Source organism: Cucurbita pepo, chromosome 1 (genome assembly GCF_057944985.1).
Source record: "Cucurbita pepo subsp. pepo isolate OVF chromosome 1, ASM5794498v1, whole genome shotgun sequence".
Taxonomy (NCBI): domain Eukaryota; kingdom Viridiplantae; phylum Streptophyta; class Magnoliopsida; order Cucurbitales; family Cucurbitaceae; genus Cucurbita; species Cucurbita pepo.
The window spans coordinates 4,605,895-4,632,190 of record NC_141798.1 but is presented as its reverse complement, the minus strand read 5'-3'; the positions used below and the strand labels follow the sequence as shown (position 1 = coordinate 4,632,190).

The 26,296-nt window shown below is 36.9% G+C and overlaps 2 protein-coding genes and 1 pseudogene across 7 annotated transcripts; 1 reads left to right on the top strand and 2 right to left on the bottom strand.

The window, feature by feature from the left end:
- On the bottom strand, positions 1-17,733 carry ETL1 (SNF2 domain-containing protein / helicase domain-containing protein). 2 transcript variants are annotated; one of them, XM_023690188.2, is made up of 13 exons: positions 17,594-17,733; positions 16,850-17,402; positions 12,229-12,346; positions 10,953-10,993; positions 10,628-10,878; positions 10,360-10,540; positions 6,498-6,683; positions 6,186-6,359; positions 3,284-3,442; positions 2,085-2,162; positions 1,838-1,974; positions 631-849; positions 1-514 (listed from the first exon to the last, which is right to left on the bottom strand). In XM_023690188.2, exons 2-13 carry the CDS (start codon positions 17,384-17,386, stop codon positions 352-354), a joined length of 2,244 nt encoding a protein of 747 aa, XP_023545956.2. In that variant the 5' UTR covers positions 17,387-17,402; positions 17,594-17,733; the 3' UTR covers positions 1-351. The 2 variants fall into 2 exon arrangements, with proteins under 2 accessions (XP_023545956.2, XP_086985607.1); XM_087129481.1 differs by having other exon boundaries at positions 10,360-10,878.
- On the top strand, positions 17,631-26,296 carry LOC111805208 (putative phospholipid-transporting ATPase 9). Of its 5 annotated transcripts, XM_023690174.2 has the most exons (13): positions 17,871-18,348; positions 18,851-19,366; positions 20,234-21,591; positions 21,834-21,944; positions 22,034-22,310; positions 22,541-22,629; positions 22,712-22,820; positions 23,308-23,517; positions 23,601-23,726; positions 23,832-23,930; positions 24,055-24,246; positions 24,581-25,210; positions 25,485-26,296. In XM_023690174.2, the coding sequence occupies exons 2-12, from the start codon at positions 18,968-18,970 to the stop codon at positions 25,199-25,201; spliced, it is 3,591 nt and encodes a 1,196-aa protein (XP_023545942.2). In that variant the 5' UTR covers positions 17,871-18,348; positions 18,851-18,967; the 3' UTR covers positions 25,202-25,210; positions 25,485-26,296. The 5 variants fall into 5 exon arrangements, with proteins under 5 accessions (XP_023545928.2, XP_023545942.2, XP_023545935.2 ...); XM_023690160.2 differs by lacking the exons at positions 17,871-18,348; positions 25,485-26,296 and adding an exon at positions 17,631-17,770 and having other exon boundaries at positions 24,581-25,211; XM_023690167.2 differs by lacking the exon at positions 25,485-26,296 and having other exon boundaries at positions 17,871-18,464; positions 24,581-25,211.
- LOC147793796 (uncharacterized) lies at positions 25,553-26,040 on the bottom strand (annotated as a pseudogene).

Here is a 26,296-nt window from a genome sequence, read left to right as displayed (position 1 = left end):
TATTTGAAGTATAAGGTCTAATATTGAATGAAGAGTATTGGTTTAGTCCGTGACCCTCTAATGTAAATAACATAAAATAAAATAATACCAATAGTCAGCCCAATATCAGAAAGAAACTTCTGGTTCTATAGAAGTACCAACTCCAATACGTTACATGTGTGTATAACCTAAACTAAAACTAGTTGCCATTAGTGATGTTACATCTATTTGATATTGGACAAACTAACACCTTTCATAGCTCTATTCGTATGTGCACCAATGAGGCATTAATAAACTATCAAGCACGAACGGTTAAGAATAAGAGTCTGGACTTTCGCTACATGGAAGCAAGGATTGTCGGTGACAAAATCTCTAACCAAGAAGAATTGCTGATAATATCTCCCCCATGGTCTTCTCAGATGACTCGCGCTCGTTATCCATCTCGATACCTGATTCCAGAACTGCAGCATCAAGGACTAACTTCCTTTTTGCTATCTCATAGACATTTTCATCCACTGTCCCCTTGGTGACCAACCTGCAAAAGACTCAGAGTACATGAAGTCAAACATCTGCTCTCCAGGTGCCTAGAATTCAAATTTTGTAATGAAGAAAAGTAGAGCAGAATTTGATGGAACAGTGGTGTAGGAATACCTGTATATAGTGACAGGTTTGGTTTGGCCAATTCGATGACAACGATCTTCTGCTTGACGGTCAATCTGTGGATTGAAATCCATGTCGTGAATGACAACAGTATCGGCTCCAGTTAAGTTCAAGCCCTGTCCCCCCGCTCTAGTAGAAAGCAAACATGCAAATATCGAAGTGTCGTTATTGAAAGTGTCAACTATTGTCTGTCGTTCTGCTACCTGCGTGCTGTCATAGAGAAAGAATTCCAAGAAAGAGTAAATCCCAGGGCACCACAAACAGACGTCCAATGTAATTTGATCCTAGATGCATAAGATTTTTCAAAAAATTCAATATTGCTATACCGAAGCAAAGAGCGGTACTACATAAGGAGTACAAACAATGTAGGCCTAAATTTTTACCAGGAATAATTAGAATGTTACAATATATAATGTAGATTTCCGGAAAAAAACTGAGCAGAAGTTTCATTGCCAGGTTCCTATGATAGCTTTCTAAAAGGAAAACAGTTAAAAATATGTGTAAATGAGTGAATGACAAAAGGGTCCCGACTTCTTAATATGCTGCGGACTTTGGGATTTTTCTAAGAGGAAAGCTGCATTCAAGAGAAAATAACGAAGTAATAAGTTCGGCATAATAAGGGTTGTTGACTGATGTAACTAAACAGAGATTGAATATCCTTATATGAGCCTAAAGCACGTAAATTTTGTACGTGATTATTTTATGGGGAGTAATATCCAATACAATATGAGCCTAAAAGCACTTGAAGAGTGAGGATGGCCGGAGTTGATGATAGTTCACAAAAAAAGCCATCAAATGTTGTAATGTAAATTAAAGGGGTATCATCTCCGAATAAAATATGAGCCTAAAGCATTTGTAGGGTTCAAGGATGGCCTAAGTTGAAAATCAATTTCCATATAACTATCAAATCATTCCAATTTGATCAGTAGGTCACCCCAAAACCTTAAGCCAAAGCACCGCATTGAAGAAATATCAATCCACCTTATCATAAGGGCAAGCTTAAAAGCCATTGATCCCTCATCCATTCCTGCTTCTGTAGTCTTCAACGGTTTCAAATCATCGGCTATGGAATTTGATTAAACTATTTGCCTACCTCTCACAAATGTAGATTGGAACATAGAAAAGGTACATGCTAGTTATTTTAATGCTTTCTGGTACAACTATGGAAGGCCAAGATTATATACAGATGAAGTGGTACCTTCCATCAAGTCGTCTATAAGTTAACCCAATCACATCCAATGTCCATTCCAGGATGTCGAGCATTGATGTCCATTGACTGAAAATAAGAACTCGATGTCCACCTTGCTTCAGTGAAGGAAGTAGTTGCGCTAATTCCTGTATTATTGACAAAGTAACTCAATTCGAATTTTTTTAATGAAAAATTAGACAAGTAGCACAAAATCAAAATCCAAATAACTTATGCATCAGAAGTGGTAAATAGATACCCGACACTTAGCTGAAAGTAGCACTTTGTTGTCTGATAGAACTCCCTTTCTGTCAGTGATGCCATACGAAAGTAATAACTGCAAATAGATGATTGGAAAATAGATCACAACCAAAGAGAAACAAAAGGCTCTATCATTAATGTCAACTAGAAAGGAAGAATGAAAAGAACGATTTAGTTCCATGATTCAAAGAAACTTGAACAGAAGAAATAAATGGAAAATAAAGAAAAATGGTCAGTTCATGTGATGGCACCATACAGCACATTAATCACGAGATTTGGGAATTTGTCCAACACCATCTCTTTGTTAAATGTTCGATAATCCACACAGAACAGCCAACTAACATGTTTCTTGCATACTAGTAAAACAAAACTGAAAAATTGAGTTGTGGATGGGTTGGAAGATGTCTGTTGCTAATATCTCCGCAGATAACTCTGAATGGTTTGATCTCAACCTTTTCATTCTGTGGATATCACTACGACCTCACATTCACAGGGTAGCTTCTCTCTTTCAACACAATAGCATGAACGTGCTCCCTTCTAGGAGGTAACCCCGAGCCTGCCCCAAGAAAGTGGAGAAGCAATCCCATCCTGCCCTGCCCCGATGGCATCCTAACCTCCAAGGTTTTTGGACCACACTTATCAAGTATAAGCAGAGGCTACAGAGAGTTTACATTGCATTCTTTAAGTTGTCCGCCCTGGGTGGAGCTTTTGTGGAGGTGTGCTTACACTTTTGGATGATGTTGGCGCCAGATCGGACTTAGCTCACTTACTCATTCACTGCCCCTTTGCCGACAAATATTGAACCTTTATCTTCAAAGAATTGGGTCTCTCGTTTTATTTACAGAGTAGAGTGGACAATTGTTCATGGAAGCTTTGATGGGCAGCTCAAAAGGGAAAAGCCAAAATCCTACGGATATGTGCTGTGGGAACTATCCGCTAGGTAACTTGGGAGGAGAGAAACCTTGGAATTTTTTTAGGACAAGATGACAATGGAGGATTTAGGCCGTTGATATATATCATATCAATTCTGTTCCTCAATATATATCATATCAATTCGTGAAAGAGAGAAAGCAATAAAAACATATCATATTAATTCTGTCATCATAATAATTTAAATATAAACTAAGATGTGAATTTAGACCGTTGATATATGAAAGCAAACTAAATAAAAGTAATTATGAATGATAAAATAAGTACCCGGTGAATGGAAAAATCATTGTAACTTTTAAGTTCCTCAACTACCCTTTCCACGGAACATTCAAAGCCAAATGCACCCAAAGGATGTAACTTTTTAGCAAAACGAACAACATCCTCATCATTGTAAATGTGCCGCACCAGTAAAGGATGATTAGCAATCTGAAACAAGAAATAGAAGATAAAGGAAAAGTAGCAAAAATATACACATACATTTATATAGAATTTTCTCCATTCAGTCTTCCACTTATCAACTGTCCTAGTATGTGACTTCATTATTGAAAGTTGATTTTTGATTCAAGAGCATAGTTGAGTTGTTGCATACATAATATTGATTTCTAGTTTTTCGTGGAAAATGTGAACAATGCTTGCTCACTGAGAAAAAGGTGCAAACTATTTAGAAGACTATTTCAATTCCAGAACTTGTTGAAAGAATGAACTTGATTTAAGGAAGATTTGTGTACTCCTAACCTCAAGTTACGTTCCTAATTTTGCGAGCCCACTCAACACATCATCCAATATTCCCTAATCTAGTAAGCCCACCATCACTTCAAGCAGCAAACGATCACTCTTCTGCAAGCTCACCATCACTTCAAGTAGTAAACCATCAATATTCCGCAAGCATACCACTTTTGAGCATGGAAGGACTTTTTCGATTGTTACTTGGATAAATTTTGTTTAAGACTTATTTTTCCTCCAAACTAAGACTCACCAGTTCATCAAGTCGAAAATAAAAAAAATCTCATCACTAGAAGAGGAAGTTCCTACAACCTAAAAGAAGGGTGACCTTCAACCCCTCTGATTGTCATACCAACTTGACGAAAAAATATTCTCAAATATTTCAAATTGTGCAGATATACCATAAGAGAAAAGGAAAACAATGGCACATCATTAGACTAGGACCAGCAAAGATGAATCTTGGATTTACTGCATTGGACAAGAAAGACTCCATGATAATGTCATGACAATGGAACTACAGAGCCATCCATCAGTGATACATATATGTTTTTACAAAATGCAAAAGCCATATAGAATTTCATTTATCGAACTATATTCTAGGGCTAGAGATACTCTCAGATCCATGAAAGCAAGATCATGACCGGAACAATGAAGCAAGAAGGAAAAAATTGTCTGAATATGCCAATGCCCTACAAACATTGTGGTAGGAAGTTGATTATTAGCAGGTATTCAAGATGGATTGCAGAGTAGATGTCGAAATTCTGAAAATTTATTAAGGCAGATCATGTCTATGATTTTATGGCCGGCCTCAACAATGAGTTTGACCAAGTCTATGTACAAATCATCAGAAAAGGCACATGTAGCTCTCTAAAAAAAATAAAGAATTAGGAGAAAATAGTTTATACTTGCAACAAATTTTACTAAATCTATTGGATAACAAGGCTTTATATGATGGTTTTTTGGGAATAACTTTTGATGATTCTGGTGGCTTATTGACAATCTTCGTTTGAAAATTAACCATTGGTCCAACAAGAAACACTCCCACCTGGAATTCATAAAGAGCTACAAAGGATAGATCTCTGAATTGACCTTTGTCATATTGGAAACGTCCTTTCTTTGAAGCAATAGAACAGCACTTCAATGGTCTAATGAGCATTTCCTCCCAAACAATTAATCTCCTTGATTATTCAGCCGCCAAAATAGAAGTAGAGAAAAATTGTGGATTCATCCCAACAAAAGCTGAAGTAAAGGATGGTAATATGAGAAAAAATTCCCTCCATTTTCACGATATTGTTGCATTAGACCGTTGTAGCACGAGAATTTAATCATGGAGTTTTATTTATTAAAGACTACTCAAACTAGATGGATATAAGGAGAATTAATCAAGAAAGTGAACATGACGGGTTCACTTCCAGAACAAAGATGATTTTGTATCGTCCTTTTTTGTCCCCATTGGGAACTTGTATCGTTGGACTCTTTCCTTCCTTTTCATATATCAATGAAAAGTTGTTTCTTGTCATGTCAACATCATCTCCATTCCCTTATAAAGAAAGTTCCATATAACTATTTTCATCCTATTAGATTCCTTAACATTCCATTTCCAACGTTGTTTCAGTAATCCAATCTATGATTTGAAACAGTTTTTAATTGAGAGTCCATTTTACATCCCGCAGTTTACACCAATAAACCAAAACTTTTGTGCATCACCCCTTCCCAACCAAATTTGTCAAAGCGCAAGGTTTGCATTCCTTAAATCCATGTCTCCATATTTCGTTCTATCCAATAAATGGTCTTACTTTCTGCCACACTAACAGTAATCACATTTCTGAGCTTGGAGGCATAAGGTTTGATGATCATGCATGTCTTGAAAGAAAGTTACAATGAGATTTGGTCTGCCAAAGGAAATATTTCCCTTCTGTGACTCTCTCTCAAGGGGTACAAAATAACATAAAAGTAGCCTAACAATGGTTTGGTCAATCTAGCTTTTGAAGATGTTGGTATTTTATGGTTCTGTACAAAATCCTTATGAGTAACGAACTTCTTACCGAAATAGAAATATTAGTGACAGGAGTTTAAATTCGGAATTGTCAAATTTTATTTATATAGGCAAGGTCTAATCCCACAGTAATATTTTTCACTATAAAGGTCAATCTTACAAAAGATTGCAAGTTCTACAAAGACAAAATTTCATAATCAAATTATGCGGTTGGGATTAAATTCATAAATATGCTAAATGAATATGTCCTTTCATTCTTCTTAATCAGAGGTCGTCAATTTGATCAGTAAATTCTTATTATCCTGTAATTTTTCAAAATATTATTCATCGACATTTTGCCATAAATGACCAAATATGTATCAGAACAACTGATTTCTCCTGGAGCCAATTGAATCAACAAAACACAAACTAATGAGTCAAGGAAATGTAAGCAGAAAATGTCTTACGCACCTTGCGGAACTGAACAAAATAATTAGATATCTGACGACGGGGAAGAACACCATATATGTTATCTGAATTAGTATTGGCTTTCCTATCAATACGAGCACGTGAAGCATTTCGATAAGCTTCAATGGCATCCTTGTAGGCATCTTCTTGTTGCTTTTCCATTGCAACAAATTGAATCTGCAGCGTATTTTTCAGTAATAAAGATATAAATATAATTAAAAAATTATAAGGAAGAATATTAAAAATACCAAAAATGAACCGGAGCAAAGTTGAAAGGAGACAACAATAATATTAGAAAAAGAAGTTCCGACATACCTGCTGTATCTTTGGAACAAGTTGCTGCATAACATCAGATTTTAACCGCCTCAAAATAAACGGACCCAAAATGAATTTCATATGGTTAACCAAAGAATTGTTCTCAGCTGTTAACAGTTTTTTCAAGTCCACATCCCCAGCAGCAAAGAGATTGGGCATCATAAACTCCAACAGTGACCACAGCTCCTGGACCAAAAGCCTATCAGATGAGCTATAAAATAATCGCGCGGATTAAAACAGTATTGTTTTAAAATTGCAGGCACACCATGACACAGATCGCAAATCAGATATGTGATAATATTCTTTGGACAAGAACAACAAAAACAAAGATAGTCTACTAGTCCATAGCAACATAAATCCAAAGAAGAAAATCCAAAAACTCCAGACTGATCTAGTTTCATCCTGTATCTTCTTCTGTCATCCTTGTAAGAAATCAAAAAATAGAAAGGATGGAATCCACAGATTTTAACAGTGGCAAGGAGTTTAACTGAGCTGATTGTGAGTTTTGTGGTTGGAGAGCTAGGGGTTAAGACAAGTTCCTATCGTTCTTAGCACTGATTTTGTAACGTTTCCATCAGTAACCTAGCAGGTTTTGGTCCTTGGAATGTAGAAGAAACTCAACTATGCCAGAGAGATTACAAGAATGCCCTTATACTTGCGAAAATAAGAAAACATTACAAAAAAAAATTATGTAATATTGGAGAAAAAACATAAATATTGATTGATATGATAAAGTGGAACATAAAAGAAGATCCGATTGGAAAATAATTACGAAAAAACACCTTCCATGATTAGAAGGGTAGATAAGCTATAATTACGAAGAGGAGGAGACAATTTGCTCCAAGTAATAGCTAAAAGAGATGTGGATTCAATAATATAGTTCATATTACAACTCTATCTGTGAAGATATGGGCATTGCGTTCCAACCAAAAATTCCACACGAAAACTCAAACATGATTAAGCCAAAGGATCTGCTTGTCCTTTTTCAATATATGACCAATCAGCAATAGAGAAATGAGAGTAAAGATATCTCAGGGTCTAGGAAATTTCCATCCAAAGGTGTCTTGTAAGAAAATCCAGAACTTTGTGGCATAGGTGCAGTTACTAAAAAGGTGGATTTGGGATTCTGCACAGACTGTACACGAAGCAGTAGATAGGAGAAATGCATAACCATGGGACTAGCTTGTCAAAGGTATTAATGCAAGGATGACAGCTCCAAAACAAAAAATAAAAAAATAAAAACTTGACCTTGTTGTAAAAGAGATATTGAACATATTTGTTTACAAATGAACCTTGTTGTAAAAGAGATATTGAACATATTTGTTTACAAATGAACTTCTCACTGAAATAATGAAAAGATACAAAAATGTTCAAATGAAGCAAACTCTCACTAGGGAAAGAAAATTACATAAGTAAACTAAAACAAGAATCCTAGTAAGGAAAAATGAATGCAGCTATATTCAAATAAAGATCAATAGGAAAATTGAGCAAACAAATTAGAAAGAGTACACCAAAGAAAGGCTTTAAAAGTAGTGATGACATCTTTCCAACCAAACATTAGAATTGTCTTAAAAGAACCTTTGATTCTTCTCAAATTGAACCATAGCTTACAATTAAATGCTTGACAACATTATCCCAAAGAAGATGACCATGTCAAGATAAGTCCGGACCATATAATAGTTGTAGGACACTCCAACTTGCATATTAGTTGTCTTATGAAGAACAAACCTTTCACCAATAAAAAAAGAAAGAGTACAATAGAATGTGAAAAACCAAGTCTAAACAGCAAGGGAGACCAATTAAAGAAAATGCCTCCAATCAACCACATCGAAGATCTCACAGATAATTACAAAAAAGTGGCATGCCACAAAGAGACAAAGAACCTAACAAGGAACCAAACTATTCAAATCATTTCTCTCCCCCCACAAACTCCATAAAATTGCACAAACATTCATTTAACACAAAGACATCACCTTCTCCAAAAAGGCAGATGGAGGCGTAACTCCTTAATCATCTCTCTACAGACCCTAGCAAGCTGAGAATCAAACACCTCCCAAAAAAATAAAGTAGTCTGTCTTGCAAAACCTTCAACTTGCACGTTATCAAACACCAATTGAATCTTGAGAAGAGAAGACCAACAGCAAGCAGCAAAAGGACAAGAAGAAATGGTGAAATTAGTTTTCACCATTTCCCCCACATATGAACACACTGAAGGTTGAGGGAAGAAAGAAAGCTTCGTTTCTAGAGAATACTAAACGAAGCAAAATCCAGAGGGATGTAGCAGGGTACCTCACAATACGGATGCAGGGGCCTTAATTCTGACCCTAAGGATCTTCTCTCTCCTTTAAGAACTTCATTGACAGCAACTTTATTTTCATCCCATAGAATACGTATGGCTCCAATCTTGATGTATATGGTTCATAACTTGGTTTTTCTGTCTTTTTGTATTCACCAGCCAGTTTATCTTTGTTTTTATTATTTACTGTAGGTTGAATGACAAGTCAGGCTGTTCCTTTATAAAGGGCTTTGTTTTGTATTTGAAAGTTAGTTGAACATTAATTAAATTCTCTCCAAACTGGTCCACACCAAATTGGTATCAAAGCTCCAAGAACTTTGAACCTGCGGACAGGAAAGAAACCTACCTCCCCATAATCGAAGACCATCACTCGATGCTTGCTGTCAGTCGAGAGTTCTATCCATGGTATTCACCAGTTACAAAAGAACATGTCCCTAGAGTTGGATCAACTAACAACTGTTGAAGGAATGACCTTAATTATGTATATGCCTAATATTCAGGGTTTGAGTTAGATATATTTTCCTGTATAATTACCTAGTGTCTTGGTATTCAGTTAGATTTATTTTTTCTATATATTTGCCAAGTATCTAGGGATTTAGTTAGCCATTTTGTATTATAGAAGACACATGAACCTTTCTAAAAATGAATAAGACACATGAGCAAGATAATTTACACTAGTAACGGCAACCAAGTTAACCAATACCCACCTCTACCACAAACACAAGAAAACAGAGCAAGACCCAAAATCATTCCTCAAAGGGAAAACTCCAACCAACAACTCCAACAGCCAAGAAACTCTCAAGAACTGCCTATCGTTCCTCAAGAAACACCAAGAATGCAGGTTTATCTGTGAAGACATCACCAAAAGCATGGAAACTATCCTATCAAGACTTGGGAACAAATGAAAAGGTTGATGAAACATCAGGTTTTACCAGCCAATTATATACAATAAGTACCAAAATTGACATCGGGTTGAGGTCTATTGTGAAATATACTAAAGTTGATTGACACTTAGAAATAACTGTTGCAGAAATACTGAAATTTTTTTAAAATGGTAGTTCTGCACTTCAGCGACTAGGGATTATCATGGTATCAAGACAGGTTTCTTCTCAAGAAAAGATTCTAGATCCACCGCGTGTTTGAAGAAAAATATTTTGATCATGAGATGATTAATCTTGGAGATGAGGTTCTACGACTAGACTCGATGTCCCTTTTTACTCATGAAGGTATTTCTAACAAAAATGATTCAAGCTATGTTTGGTACCTATGAGGAATACTGGAGGGAAAGAGCTAATATTCCTAATACTTTTTCGTTTAGCTGTCATAGACATATTTGTCAATATCTACAATAAACATTTAGTTCAAGGCCATTTAAGTCCTCAAAAGACAATTGATAAATGCTTCATCGCATTTTAACATATTCCTAGTTCATAAACATAAAACGCACTAGAAAACAAAAAACAAAATCATAGAACGAACAGAATTACTAGTTGATCTACTTAAGTACATTGGTGTGTTGCATGATAAAAAGAAAATGGTCAAGTAATAACAACAGTGGATTAGTACATGTAAATCATTCTGAAGCGGTGTCCCTGTCAACATTAACCGTTGCTTTGCATTACGTGCAAGAGACATTAAATTTTTCCACCGATAACTGTTTCTATCTTTCAAGGCATGAGCCTCATCCATAAGAACGCAGCTCCATTGCCAGTGTTTCAGAATTTTACGTTCATCTTTCTGCTGGGAACTGTAGATACCATCCAAGATAAGAACTAATACAAACGCATATAACAAAATAAACTTTAAAAATAAATTAAAAAAGGAAAATATTGACCTGTGCCTTTCAAAAAGAGAATAACAAACAAGAAGAACATTAAATGGAGGAGGCAACCCCGACTTGGCCAGAGAACTCAATTTCTTTGCATATGTCGACCGGGCAGCCCCATGATACTGGAGTACAGAAAAGGATGGGCACCACTTTTTGAGTTCTCTTTCCCAGTTCTCCAGAACAGATGCAGGGCATACAATTAGATGAGGCCCCGAATCATTGCTCAAATATTTCAACATTACAAGATATGTAATAGCCTGCCATCAGAAGGATTGAAGATAAAGTAATGGCATCAAAATGATAATTGCTAACAGAAATATCAAGTACCAACCTGAATTGTCTTCCCCAAACCCATCTCATCCGCAAGTATAGCTGCAAATTGAGAAAATTGAAAGGTATTAAAGCTAATCCATGGTACAAACTCAAAAATCATCAAACAAAGTCATAGGAGTTATTTCCTCAACTGGTTGTGACAACACTGATGGACTTTTAAATTACAGCAAGCCTAATTTCCCGTAACATGGAATCAGAAAAAAGAAAGTAAAGTTACAGAACAGCAATTAACCTCATGCTGTTCATTTAAAAAGTCTGAAAAAACTACCCTCGCTGACCACCAAAAAACACGACCAACCACCAAATTCTAATGAGCCTCAAAATAGAAAGCTAGACCACAAATATCTTCTCCAACCTCACATCCCTTGCTTACTACTAAAAGTTGCCACAAATGTTCAAAAATTCAAACGGGCAAAACATTGTCAGAAAAAATTGTCACAAATATCTTCTCCAGCCTCACAAATGTCAGAAAAAACCTCTTGATCTTGAAGCAAACGGGCAAAACAATCAACATTGAGCTTCCCCCATTCATATTGTATGGGATAAAATTGTGACCATTACTCGAAAACATTTCCATGACGATTGGTTTATGATAAATAGGATCGTACAATCCATGCTCAACAATTCTATTATTTAAAACCTTAGAGAGCAGACAAGGTGATCCTCACGCACATGATAAAATTTCTGGACAAGATGACATCTCACTCCTAATGGCCTTAACATACAACCCTTTCAAGAATGCTAAAGTCCTGATCTCATTATAGTTTTCTTATGAAATTTATGGAAAGAAAGAAATCAAAGAGACATTTACAGAGAAGACAGATTTATGCAAAGCTCTTCAACAATATTGTTTACCATGCTATATCTTGGTATAAATTGTCTAATAGTTTTGTTTCCTATGGTCATATATCCCTTACAGTAAATTGGGAAGGTTTTTTTTTTTTTTTTTTGTAAACATCAGGGATAATACATCCATTTTGTAAATTTCAAATATCAATGAAATTGTCCCTTATTAAAAAAATTATAAAAAAAAAACCCACCTAATTGAAGAATGATAATTGAGAAGGCTAAGTCCATCTGTTTTCTCTTAATTGCACAAAATCATCATCAAAATACAAATGAAGAATTTCAGAGTTGTCACTGACAGCTTTAACAAGCATGGTAAAATTTGAATCAGACGTACAAGTCAACATGATGTTGTTACCCATGGTATTTACTACATATTTATGTGTTACGCATAATGATGACAAGAGCATTCGAGCAGTATTCATTACCTCCACCAACTCCCTTACGATACAAAAGAAGAAGAAAGTTCACGCCAACCAGCTGATATGGCTTGAGAACAGGCTCAAAATCAGAATCTTCAGCCTTGCAAGCCGCATTAATATCATCCTATATTAGGATATTAAAATTCATTACATTGCATTTTTATCTTCAAGGAGCGAGATATTGTGCCTTGAAATTCCTCATTTTTAAATTTGGGATAATAAATCAATAGAATCAACAATGACAAAGATTATTAAGTGTAAGAAAAAAACACAATATACTGTAAGTATTAGAATACTCAGAAACCAAGAAATATTTTAACGCAAAGATTGAAGAATCAGATATGATGCCGAAAGAATATCAATATTTCCTCCACAAAAGTAAAAGTAGTGTAATGAATTAAATCAAAAAATCCATTCTTATGCACGGTGAATAGATGAATTGGTGGCTTTTTAGTCCAAACATAACACGGGACGTCCATTCAGAAGAATGAATTAATATCAGACAAATTACATATTTACCTCAAGTGTCTTCATCCTCATGCCTTTTTAGTCTCTGGATTTTCAATTCCTACAATTTAAACCGTTGGGTTTTTAAGAATAGGTCTTTGTTAGCTGTACTAACACAAAGCTAACAGAACATCTTTTTATTTATCTGTCAATATTAATTATGTTGATCTGGTATTAAAAATATATTTTATATTTTTTTTTGTCATGTAGCAAAAACTACTCATTAATCTGGAAAAGAAAAAGGCTCTCCTCCAAACAAAATTAAACACCAAATGAAACTCTTAACAAAATTAGATTCTACTTCAAAAACACCTTAGTCTTCATCCTCATGCCCATTTAGTCTCTGGATTTTCAAATCCTACAATTAAAACCGTTGGGTTTTTAAAAATAGTTCTTTGTTAGCTGTTCTAACACAAAGCTAACTGAGCATCTTTTTATTTATCTGTCGATATTAATTTTGTTGATCTGTTATTAAAATAAATTTTATATTTTCTTATCATGTGGCAAAAGATTCTTTGAGAAACAAACTAAAATATATTACAAATTTATCATTAAAATGGAAAAGAAAAAGCCTCTTCTTCAAACAAAATTAAGCACCAAATGAAACTCTTCTCTAAAAAATTAGATTCTACTACAACAACACCACACGCTGATGTCTCAAGTTCCCAATGCCCAACCCTAGCTCAACGGCCTTGAAACCATCTCCCATCTAACCAAACGCAGCTCCCCCATTTACCCCTTCTCAAAGAACATGCAATGCAAGATGCCCACACAACAGGCCCATCAAGTTGGGAACCCTCCTTGAAACCTTACCCAAGATGTCAATTCTTCTATGGATAACCTTCTTGGGAGACGGTAACAAATCCGATCAATTTTAGAGGCTTAGGGATACAGAATGTGAAAGCCCACAAACCCTCCACAAAACTTTAGCCAAGTTGTTAATTCTCCTATGGATAACCTTCTTGGGAGATGGTGACAAATCCAATCGACTTTGGAGGCTTAGGGATAGGGAATGTGAGAGCCCACAACAAGGCTTCGATGGCTAAATGGTTGTGGTGGCTTCATTAGGAGTCTAATTCCTAGTGGCATAGAGTTATTGTGAGCATGGATTGTCCCCTTTTGAATGGGCTACGAGTGGGGTAAAAGGCACATCTAGAAACCTTTGGAGAGATATCAGTGAAGAGTTTCCTTTTATCTCTCTTTACGTTTGTTACTCAAGTGGGGTGGGAGTAACACCTTTTTCTCAAAGGATAAGTGGTTGGGAGATAGATCCCCTACTCTTTATTCCCTCGTTCAGAAATCATTCTATTGCAACAATTTTGTAGCCTTACTCCACTCCTTTGTTGAGATTCAGTCGTGCCTTACTGGATAGGGAAATATTGGATGTCATCAATCGTCTATTGATGCATAGGGAGTCTCATTATAACCCTAGAAGAAGGGATGTCCGTATTCAGCACCCTTGCCCTTCTGGAGGATTCTCGTGTAAATTCTTTTTTCTCTACTTTGTGATCCCCTCTTCCTTAAGTGAATTGGTCATGCCTTGCTGTGGAAGATGAATATTCCAAATAAGGTAAAAAAAATTTGCTTTGGCAAGGTTCTCCACGGTAGAATTAATACTTTGGATATGGTTTTCAGGAGTTCCCAACTTGACAGGGCCTTTTGGCATAGCATAGAGGCTGCAATGAGATGATCAAGGAGTTCCTTCTTCATCCTCCTTTTTGTGAGAAAGGAAGGTTATGCATGCTAGGATGTGCACTATATTTAGGAGCTTTCGGTAGAAAGGAACAATAGAATTTTTAGAGGGTTTGAGAGGCCCTTGAGTAAGGTGGGGTTCTGCACTTGGTTAAATGTCTCCCTTTGGGCGTCTGTGACTAAGTTTTTCTATAGTTACCCATTCGGTTATATTTTGTTAGATGGGAGGTCGTTTTTGCACGTGTCTCCGTCTTTTATGGGTTTTTTAGTATACCCATGAATTCTCTCATCTTTATCTCAATAAAAGTTTGATTTTTCATAAAATAATACTAATAATTAAACAAAGAAAAAGGTTTAAAAGAAAACCCTTCAGAAGGGCTAGAGTTCCAAATACGAATATATCTCTTTCTCCCTAGGCAGCAACAAAACTACCAGGCATTGTTAGAATATCAATAATATTGAGTGTTTCCCTGCTAGACAAAGCTTGACAAAACCCCAATGAAGGATAGGACATGGACTAAGCCAAGACAGTCACCACCAAACAATTTCTCATTGAGGGCAAATGAAATAACCAAGGGAATAAAGAGCAAAGAGATCTATCCCCCAAACACATATCCTCCTAGGAAAAAATGCCTCTTCCATCCCCAGCTGGGCTATAAAAAAAAGAGAATAGAATGGAAACCTCTCAATAATAACTTTTCTAAGGTTTTAGGATGTGCCTTTGACTCCACTCAATATACACTAAAATGGGGTCCAAGTTTACTCACAATAACCTTCTTTTTTGTTTATAAGAAACATAACTTTCACTGACAAGAGAGAATTTCCAAAAGGAGGGAGAGATTAGGTCTCCCTCCAAACCAACGGGCTACAGAAAAGAAGTCCAACTGGTTTAAGTATGCGTGACCAAATCCCAAGTAGAAGCAAAATGAGTGACCAAATCCCAAAAAGTGCCCCTATGCACTAATTGGGGGAAAGAGTAGAATTTTGAAGAATTCTTAGGGTTCTACCGCAAGTATTCAGCCTCCCAAAACAGAAGATGCACAAGAAAACTTTGACCTTCATAGGACACAATGCTTTCCATATAATCAGATTTTTGTTTGTCCAAAGTTGCTTGTTTCACAATGAGCTTGGGAAAAAAGGTTTTAACCTAAAAGGAGCCATTATTTTCCAGCATCGACAACAACCTTGACCTTCTTACTCACAATACCCTTATGCCACAAGGAACTGCACTCCTAATGAAACCACCACAACCATTTGGTCAAAAGGGCCTTGTTGAGGTCTCGCACAATATCAATCCCTAGACCCCTGAAGTCAACAAGTTTTGTCACAATCTTCTACTTTACTAAGTGTGCCCCTTTCCCCTCCTCCACTCCCTTCCTAAAGAAAATCTCTCATGAGCTACTCTAAAATATTACTAACCAACACCAGGATCCTAAAGAGAGATAGGAAGTAGGTTGGAATCCCACTCAAAAGAAACTAGATCAAGATAAGTCTACCTCCTTGCGAGAAAGAAAAAACTCCTCTACTGAGACGCCAACTTCTTTTGAATCTTACTCACCATGGGATAACATCAGGTATTTGGGGTTATGACCTAAGGAAAGGCTTATTAGATAAGATGAACAAATTAGAGAACTCTTTTGTAATCTACATGGTGCTTTCTTTCTTTTCTTTTTTTCTATGAACTTCACACGTCAATGAAATTGTTTCTTATTGAACAAAAAAATGGCGACAGGAGGAGCTCCATCCGATAAGTCTGGCCCAAAATTTTGTACGGACTTTGTTCTTTATTCTTGCTCTTGTTCTTTCATTTCTACTCATGAAGTTCTTTTTACAAAAGACAAACAGTACACATATTTAACAAAAACTTGCAAAAGTTAGATGTTGATTGCACCCACTTCAACAGAAATCAGAGTTATGCTTTATGATTAGTTCGACAAAGCTAAACGTGTTGGACAATCTATTTTGTCAATTAGTAGTTCATCCTATTAGATGTAACGAAAGGAAGGCTAGAGGAAGAAAATTTTACCAAATTGCCTAACCGTCTGATGACAGAAGACAACAAAAGATCAGGGTAAAGACAAAAGTTCACTCGTAATATTTTGAAAAGACAACGTGTTCATCACTATTATCCTTGCTTGTCCCATAATTTTAAACTGCAAAGAAATTCTGACAAGCATAACACATAATACAACAAATGTATGAAAACCGAGTCATAAATCTGCAAGTAATAATTTTTAGTCCACTGTAATTGTATCGAGACAAGGTCCACTTTCCTAATTGTTTGACAGAACTTAAACGTAGATTTTTTTAACCACTCGTACACATAGAAGTGTTCAACCTTGCTTCCTACCTTGCTAAGAAGACAGTATACATAGGAATGCATATTCACAAAAACAAACCTTTATGATACTAATAAATTGAGAAGTACCTGGGTAACTATCCTAACAGAAGAAGACTCCACTTCAGAATATCGTTCGCAAGCAGAGACGGAAGAGCCGTACAGCTCTCTCTTCAACTCGGCAGATAATTTTGCACACTTCCGCAGAGCCATACCGACAACATCATCCTCATCCTCCCTGTCGTCCTCCTCCTCCTCCTCCTCCTCCTCCTCCTCCTCACTCGTCGACCTTACATCACAAACCTCGGTCAATTCCTTCTCACTTTCTTCATCTTCATCATCCACCACAAATCGACGGCCACGACTCATCACCGTGGAGGACTTCACTCCCTCAACCTCCACATCGTCATCCTCCAAACTTTCCTTGAAATTCTTGGAACTTTCCATGACTACGACACAATCGTCACCGCTATCATCGGAAATATACAGCGAGGGCGGTTGGTATGCAAAAGATTCAATCGGAGGAGGGATCGGAGGTTGAGTCTGCGGCTTGCTGAAGACACGAGAGGGCTTAAAGGAGTGATTCGACCACTCGTCATCTGAAATTTCGTCGAAGACACGCTTCATACTGGTGATGGAGAACCTGCGAGAAATTCCCGGCAGAGAATACAGTCTCAGTGAGAAAATGGAGAAGATAAGGCGAAAGGGACGACTGCTTCCAATAAACGAACAACCAGATATACGTACAGCCGAATGGCTCAATCAACAAAAAAGAGTGAATCAACAGCAACGAAGACAAGTTGTAAGGGAGACAAATATGGAATTGGAGATTACCAGAAGTGAAGACGAACAGACGGAATCGATCAAGGAAGCTTCATAACATAGCAACAGAGAAACCGGGAAGAATCAAACAGAAGCTTAAGCCCTGCTGCATCTTCCGTCGACAGCCGGTGATTGAAACTCTTGAAACAGAGAGTTACTTGAAAGCTCAATATCACCTCAACATTTTCTGTAAGGGTTTTGCTTAATTTCTTTCCACTTTTACCCTTTTTACCCTTTTTACCCTTTTTACCCTTTTTACCCTTTGCGATGTGAATGCCTGTTGGCGTTGGGATAACTCGGTAATATGTTAAAAACAAATTAAGTGTAACAAAATGGAATGATTTTACACCACACGCTAGAAATAAATAAGAGAGTGGAGACAGACTGAAAAAACCCGTTGGCGCGCCGCGTGAGATTTCCCGCGGAGTGAAATTCAGCGCTCATTGTTCATTTACCAAAAGTCCAAGAAAATTCGTCATCTCCTTTTTTAGACCGTTGCTTTTGCTCACTGGATTCTTTGATTCTCGGTGTCTGTTTATGTGTGGATATTCTTTTGGGAGAATTTTTTAACCAGTTGATGCAAATTCCTACCGCAATAGGATTTTACAAAATTCTAGTTTTTCTCCTTCCGTTAATCCTTCCCGGGAAACGACCGAAATTGAAATTGTCGTGTAGGGGCAGAACTCACGCGTCAGTGTAATTAAAGCCGTCTTTCGAAGTCAAGAAAATCCAGAGATGGAATCAAAGTCTTCGTTCATCGATTCAAGGTATCTCTCAAGCTATCATCTGCATTCTATACTTCTATTGGTCGGTTGGTTGATTGGTTGATTGGTCGATTGGATCATTTATGCCCTTCGCCTCATTAATTCTCTTCAATCCAAGGGTGAAACACAGAGTTTGATTTTTCTCTCTTGGTGTCGGTGTTTTTACTTTGGCGCTTTTTCTCTGCTTCTTTCCTCTTTTTGTTTTTTTCCCCATACCTTCGTGTAAATTTTCTAGGATTCACTGCCTTTTGTCAGATTTTTTAGTGGATTTTAGTGGGGTTTGTGTTCTTTTGCTTGTTAGATCTTTCTTCGATTGGTTGGCTCGAGATTTTGTGCTGTGACTGTTTATGGGTTTTTGACTCAGTGGATTGCCACTTAGGTTTTCTTAGTTCTGGGGACTTGAAATTTCACTTTTGGGAATTTTTTTCCTTTTTTGCTATTGGGGTGCTACTGCTGGACATAAAGAAGCTTGCATTTATCATTTAATAAACTTCTTTTTTCGCAGGAGAAACTTGTATGTTTCTTCAAGTTGGTTTGGTTTGAAGACTTTGGGGAATTTCAGTTCTTGGTGGTGGCGGTCTGTATTGGTGCTTGAGTAGAGTTTGTGTTGGCCCTGGAGAAAATGAGGACTGGGAACCGAAAGAGGAAGCTAAGGCTAAGCAAGATCTATTCATTTGCTTGTGGAAGAACTTCATTGAAAGATGAAGATCATTCACAAATTGGGATGCTCGGGTTCTCCCGGATGGTTTTCTGTAATGATCCTGATTGTTTGGAGGCTGGAATGCGTAATTATGTTAACAACTCTATCAGTTCTACAAAGTACACACCCATCACTTTTGTGCCCAAGTCGCTGTTTGAGCAGTTCAGGAGGGTGGCTAATTTTTACTTCTTGATTGCTGGTATATTAGCCTTCACTCCTCTTGCTCCTTATACTGCTGTCAGTGCAATTGTCCCTCTTATTGCAGTCATTATTGCGACAATGGTTAAAGAAGGTGTTGAAGATTGGAGACGAAAAGCACAGGTAACAATTATAGATCGTATCCGTTCCGTTGTTATTTTGTAGATTGATAGCTAGGGATGGTTAACTTTGATGGGAAATATTCTCCAGTCTATTTTGCATAATGTTCTAAAACGATAAGGAAACATCTTGAAGGATGAAAAAGATACTGCTGTACATAACAGAGTCCTCTACTTTTCTTTTCTGTAGCATTGAGTTAAGAAAACATTTTTAAAAGTTAACTAGTCTTTTAACGCGAAGTTCTTTCTATAACAATGACTGGTCTAATCAATTCTTCTGGAAATTTTAGTTGAATTTGAGGAAATACTGAGGGATCCTATGAATACAGTATTAAATTCCAAATTCTTCCCATGCTATACTCAAATGGGCTATTTTTTGATAAATGTGGTTGAGGTCATTTTTCTTGTTTAACTTTGTATATAATAGAAAATTACTTTTAACTGTTTTGAATGAATGAAGCTTCCAATATTTTTTTTAAGTAAAAGGTTGAATGTTGTGTCTTACAATGAATATATTGACATTTATTTTAAAAAATATTGAAATAAACGTTTTAAAATTATTTTTATTTTTAATGCTAGAACTTTATGTCGTATGAACTTTTAGATGGAAGACAAATGATTTTAGATGTGTTGTTTGGGTCGTCAACTAACTAGAAATCTCTATTTTAGATGAAAGACAAATGATTCCTAGTTAGTTGGCCTTTTCAACTAATAGTAATAATAATAAAGTGGCATGTCCTTCCTTGCTGCAGAAAGATTTATTTTGTTGAACACAGTTTGTAACGAGTCTATGACAAAATAATGGAGTGTTCTTTGTCAATGACTCAATCCTTTGGACTTCATTAATTTTTGGAGTGGCGTATTTATCCAGGATATTGAGGTGAATAATAGAATGGTTAAAGTTCATCAAGGCAATGGAGTCTTTGATAATACTGAATGGAAAACTTTGAGGGTTGGAGATATAGTGAAGGTTGAAAAGGATCAATACTTTCCAGCCGACCTTCTTTTGATTTCATCCTGCTATGAGGATGGAATCTGTTATGTAGAAACGATGAACCTTGATGGGGAAACAAATTTAAAGGTAAAGCAAGCACTCGATACAACTGCATTTGCACGTGAGGATTCTAACTTTTTTGACTTTAAGGCTACAATCAAATGTGAAGACCCAAATGCAAATCTTTATACCTTTGTTGGGAGTATGGACTTTGAAGATCAACAATATCCACTTTCTCCACAAAATCTTCTCCTGAGAGACTCCAAACTCCGAAACACAGAATATATATATGGGGCTGTTGTCTTTACTGGCCATGATTCAAAGGTTATTCAGAATTCTACTGATCCACCTTCTAAGAGAAGCAAAGTTGAGAAGAAGATGGATAAAATTATATATCTGTTGTTTAGCTGTCTATTCATGCTGGCCTTCATTGGGTCTATAGTCTTCGGAGTTATGACTAAAGATGATCTTAAAAATGGGAGGACAAAGAGATGGTATCTTAGACCAGATGATTCTACTATTTACTTTGATCCCAAAAATGCACCAGCTGCTGCAATTTTCCACTTTCTGTCAGCACTGATGTTGTATAACTACTTTATCCCTATATCCTTGTATGTGTCTATAGAAGTTGTCAAAGTTCTTCAGAGTATCTTCATCAATCAAGACATTCACATGTATTATGAAGAAGCTGACAAACCAGCACATGCCCGCACCTCCAATTTGAATGAGGAACTTGGTCAAGTTGACACTATACTCTCTGACAAGACCGGAACTTTGACCTGTAACTCAATGGAGTTTATCAAGTGTTCTGTGGCTGGAACAGCTTATGGCAGCGGAGTCACTGAAACTGAGAGAGCTATGGAAAGCAGAAATGGCATGCCAATGCTTTATGGAAATGGCAATGGAAACACCTATAAGCACAATGAGGATGCTACAGATACAACTCCCTCTGTCAAAGGCTTTAATTTTAAGGACAATAGGATTATGAACGGAAACTGGGTTAATGAACCTCATGCAGATGTCATCCAGAAGTTCTTCCGCCTCCTTGCTACTTGTCAAACAGCTATTCCAGATGTTGATGAAAACACAGGCACGGTTTCATATGAAGCTGAATCGCCAGATGAAGCAGCATTTGTAATTGCTGCCAGAGAAATTGGTTTCGAATTCTACCAGAGGACACAGACAAGTATATCGATTCGTGAACTCGATCCTAGGTCTGGAAGGAAGGTTGAAAGGTTAGTCTATAGCCTTGGCAAAAAAGTTCAGTAAGAACCTCTCTTTCCAGTTGAACAGTTTTCTCTGATTCATTTAATGTGCATGTATGAAAGGTGAATTAGCGTGCTCGCCTGATTGTTTACTGCATCTTATATGTGCTTGAATTGATAATTATTGATGGTCAGCACTTCTCACATTCTTTCTACGAGAATAGTGGCGTTAGCAAGACTATTGCTGTAGTTATTAACTTTAAATTTCACAGGTCATATAAGCTTTTAAATGTTCTGGAGTTTAATAGCGCCCGGAAGAGGATGTCTGTTATAATAAGAGATGAAGAAAGGAAAGTACTATTACTATGCAAAGGTGCTGACAGGTATATGAATTGTCATGAGCACCATCTTCATTCAACTCCTTACATCTACTTTAATTACGTTTTATCATCATACTGTGATTTCCCTGCAGTGTCATGTTTGAGAGGCTTGCCAAGAATGCTAGTAAATTTGAAGAGAAAACGAAGGACCATATCAATGAGTACGCTGATGCAGGGCTAAGGACCTTGGTACTTGCTTATCGTGAACTTGATGAGGAGGAATACAAGTTATTTGATAGGCAATTCTATGAAGCTAAGAATTCAGTTAGTGCAGAGAGGGATTCATTGATTGATAAAGTAACAGATCGCATTGAAAGGGATTTAATTCTTCTTGGTTCCACAGCAGTTGAGGACAAGCTTCAAAATGGAGTGAGTGGAAGGCTTAGCTTTATTAATGGTTATACCTTTTCTCGTGTGATTTAAGGGTGACCTAACGAAGGATTTCCTATGTTGGAGGTTTGAAAGGGTCAGAATATGTGTCCCGCTCCTGTATTGAAGTCTTTGTTCCCGTCACCCTTTTCCATAAGCTTCTTACTTTCTTGACTGTTAATAGTATGTCTTGAAATTGAACTTTCCTGCATTTCCATTCTGCTTATTAGGTCCCCGAATGCATAGACAAACTTGCTCAAGCTGGGATTAAGATCTGGGTTTTGACTGGGGACAAGATGGAGACTGCGGTCAATATTGGGTATGGCCTTATAGAAAATAAAGTTTACGTTTTTAAATAAGCGGCACAAACTTTTACTTACGCAAGATTTGGGAATTTCCAGTTTTGCCTGCAGTTTGCTTAGACAAGGAATGAAACAGATTATTGTATCTCTGGAAACACCAGAAATTCAGGCCTTAGAAAGGACGGGAGAGAAGGATATGATCAGTAAGGTAAATCTAACTATGGCCCGGCCCCTGACATTTTATTACATGCATGATGAATATTTAGTTATTTTATTACTTTATTTTCTTATTATTGTGGTTGAAGAATCTAATGGCAGTCATTGAATTGATGGACCAATGGCCAACCCAATCACATTATAAGTTTTAAACAATGCCATATTGCAGTTTTTGTTAAAAAGGAAAAAAAATCCTAGACAGAGATCATAGGCTCAAGAATATCAGCACTTGACTTTGATATCATGAATTAGGATAGCAGAATTTATGTTATGTGTGGAAACGTGAATATAAAAATCATTCTATTTTTTTACAATTTTTCTATGGTACTTCGATTATACATGTTGAATTTAGTTTTCCTTTACTGAGGAAGTGAGGAATCTCTAGCGTTGGGACTGAGGAATTTTCAAAATGTGGTTCTACATGGTTGAAATTGTTAAGTTGCATGCATGTTAATAGGACTTTTCTGATTATCTTTTAGGCATCAAAAGAAAGTGTCATCCACAAGATAACTCGGGCAAGGTCTCAGCTCACTGCATCAAGTGGAAGCGCAGAGGCTTATGCATTGATAATTGATGGGAAGTCACTTACTTATGCTCTAGAGGATGATGTGAAGGATGCATTCCTTGAGCTTGCAATTGGATGTGCATCTGTTATTTGCTGTCGCTCATCACCAAAGCAGAAAGCAATGGTAATTGCTTAGATCTCCATCTAGGTGTTTGAAAGCGTCATTTCAATTATTATTGTCTCAACAATGGGAAAAAAAATAATCAGGTCACTCGATTGGTTAAACTTGCAACGGGGAAAACAACTTTAGCAATTGGTGATGGCGCAAATGATGTTGGAATGCTTCAGGAAGCAGATATTGGCATTGGAATTAGTGGTGCCGAAGGAATGCAGGTATGGAAAGCGCTTATTATGCTATTTATATCCGAGTTATTCACTCCAGCCTTTGTTCTGTTTCTAATATCTTCGGTTGTATTTTGTCAAATTTGATCACCTCAGGCTGTCATGTCGAGTGATATTGCGATTGCTCAGTTCAGATATTTGGAGCGTCTACTACTTGTACATGGACATTGGTGCTACAGGAGATTGTCATCAATGGTAATTCATTCACCAAGATGGATATTCCATATTTCATATTTAAATTTTTTGTCAATTTGATCTTCTGAAAGTAATTATCTTTCTTCTAACATTTCTCTTTTTGGCTGGCTCTTCTTTTTGGCAGATATGCTACTTTTTCTACAAGAATTTTACCTTTGGTTTTACACTTTTCTTATACGAGGCATACACTTCATTCTCTGCACAACCTGCATATAACGATTGGTTTATGTCACTCTACAATGTTGTGTTCTCCGCACTTCCAGTTGTGGCTCTTGGGGTGTTTGACCAGGACGTGTCTGCAAGATATTGCCTTAAGGTAAAATTGTGGCATTTTTATTTTCTTTTCTTGGTTTTGTTGGGGGTCATTAATTCCTAGTTGTATTGTATGCGTGCATGTATTGATAGACAGAGCTAGATGACCATTGCTAGGTAACCATTGTATGAATCCTCAGCACCATACGAACATAAATCTGTAATAAAATTAAAGTAGGTTTATATCTCACTGTATCTTCTAAAATAATATTAAACAATGCTTGAATTTAAAAACTGGTATTCCTTGTTAGGTAGACTGGCTATTGTGAAAAATGAGAATAATTTAATGGTTACCAGTGCGATGGATGTATCCTGAACCTTTACATTTGATTTGGCAGTTTCCTATGTTGTACCAGCAAGGTGTTCAGAATGTCCTCTTCAGCTGGGCCCGGATACTCAGCTGGATGTTTAATGGTTTGTGCAGTGCGTTGATCATTTTCTTTTTCTGCACAAATGGAATGAAGCATCAGGCATTTAACCCCGATGGGAAAACTGTGGGGAGAGATATCCTTGGAGCGACAATGCTGTCATGTGTTGTTTGGGTCGTCAACTTGCAGATGGCACTCTCTGTTAGCTACTTCACCTTGTTGCAACATATTTTCATCTGGGCTTCAATCTTTATCTGGTACCTCTTTTTGATGATATATGGAGCCTTCCCTGCCAACATTTCAGGAAATGCATATCGTGTGTTCCTCGAAGCCCTTGCTCCTGCCGGGTCTTATTGGGTTCTGCTGATATTTGTGGTGATCTCTACTCTCATTCCATTCTTTGTATACTCAGCATTACAGGTGAATTTCTTTCCGATGTACCATGAAAAAATACAGTGGATCAGGCACGATGGTAAGGGTCAGATAGACAATCCTGAGTTTGTCAATATGGTCAGGCAAAGCTCGTTGAAACCAACAACTGTCGGCTTCACTGCTCGTTTGGCAGCCAAAATAAGAAGAGATAATTCATAGATCGTTTCTGTATGTTTGAATTCTGAAATTTTTGTACAGATTCATCAGCCTGCTTTATCATACTGATAGAAAGTGCTTCGAATATTGTTATTATGCTTGGTTTCCTTCTGTTCTGAATCAAAATATTATATAGTTTGTACTATAAAGAGCTGAGAGATCAGGTATCTGGTGGGGTAAGATCATATGTTCAATAGAAATGAAAAAAAAAGAAAAAGAAAGGGTTCTATGTACCATAGGTTATACCCTTTCGTCCTCTCTTCTGATGTTTGATCAATTTTGGCAGGAAAAACAGCAGGAAATGAAGAAAGATTATGGTCTGAAGTCTTGGAGGAAAGTGGAAAGGCCATCATCTCATGTACAAGGAATTACTTGAATTGATTGATAGTGTACAGTTGTAGGGTAAAATTGTTGTTCAGCTCTGCAGGAACCTGAAATTGAATTCCCCTTTCCCCAAAAGCTTCCAAAACCAAACTACCCTTCTCCTGCAAATCCTCCATAACCTTCTCAATCTCTTCCATACAGCAGCTCAAACCCAACCCATCTCCTTCATTCCTCATACATCTTTCATCACTAAGCCCTCTAAGCTCATCTTTATAACCACTCATTACCATCTTTTCCTCCTTTTGTCTTTGTCTTAGCCTTCTTTCGGCGAACTCTCTCGTCTTTCGAATGAGCTTCCATGGAAGCTTGAGTAACAAAAGGAGAGTGATCTGCAACGCCAGGCACTCACAGCAACAACATATGGCAATGCAGTCGGGTGCTAGCATGTTTGGATCTTCCATGGTTGCGGAAGAGAGGTGGTGGAGAAGAAGATGATGATGATAAAAAGAAGAAGACATTGCTTGTTAAGGAAATAGTTCCCTGTCTTCAAAATGGATTTTGTGGTTGGGAATGCAACAAAAGTAGGAAAGAGGATCTTTCCTGTAAATCTCTTACCTTTTTTCTGTAGCATCCATATGGGTTTGACAGATATGATGGGAATGTTTAAGTTGAAGGCTAAGGCAAACTAAATGCCTTTCCTTTAGTCGTATTCTAGAATCACTTCACCTTCACGAAGTTACGTTGATTAGCTCATCACATGGTATCATTTTATTA

What these genes read in the sequence shown, in the direction of transcription:
- ETL1 (XM_087129481.1), bottom strand. Translation starts at nt 17,386, where the DNA reads ATGAAGCGTGTCTTCGACGAAATTTCAGATGACGAGTGGTCGAATCAC. An exon ending in GTTTGGGGAAGACAATTCAG is followed by an intron (nt 10,879 to 10,952) that starts GTTGGTACTTGA and finishes TTCTGATGGCAG; the next exon opens with GCTATTACATATCTTGTAAT. An exon ending in TACTTTCAGCTAAGTGTCGG is followed by an intron (nt 1,975 to 2,084) that starts GTATCTATTTAC and finishes TCAATAATACAG; the next exon opens with GAATTAGCGCAACTACTTCC.
- LOC111805208 (XM_023690174.2), top strand. Translation starts at nt 18,968, where the DNA reads ATGAGGACTGGGAACCGAAAGAGGAAGCTAAGGCTAAGCAAGATCTAT. An exon ending in TCTGGAAGGAAGGTTGAAAG is followed by an intron (nt 21,592 to 21,833) that starts GTTAGTCTATAG and finishes TAAATTTCACAG; the next exon opens with GTCATATAAGCTTTTAAATG. An exon ending in CTATGCAAAGGTGCTGACAG is followed by an intron (nt 21,945 to 22,033) that starts GTATATGAATTG and finishes ATTTCCCTGCAG; the next exon opens with TGTCATGTTTGAGAGGCTTG.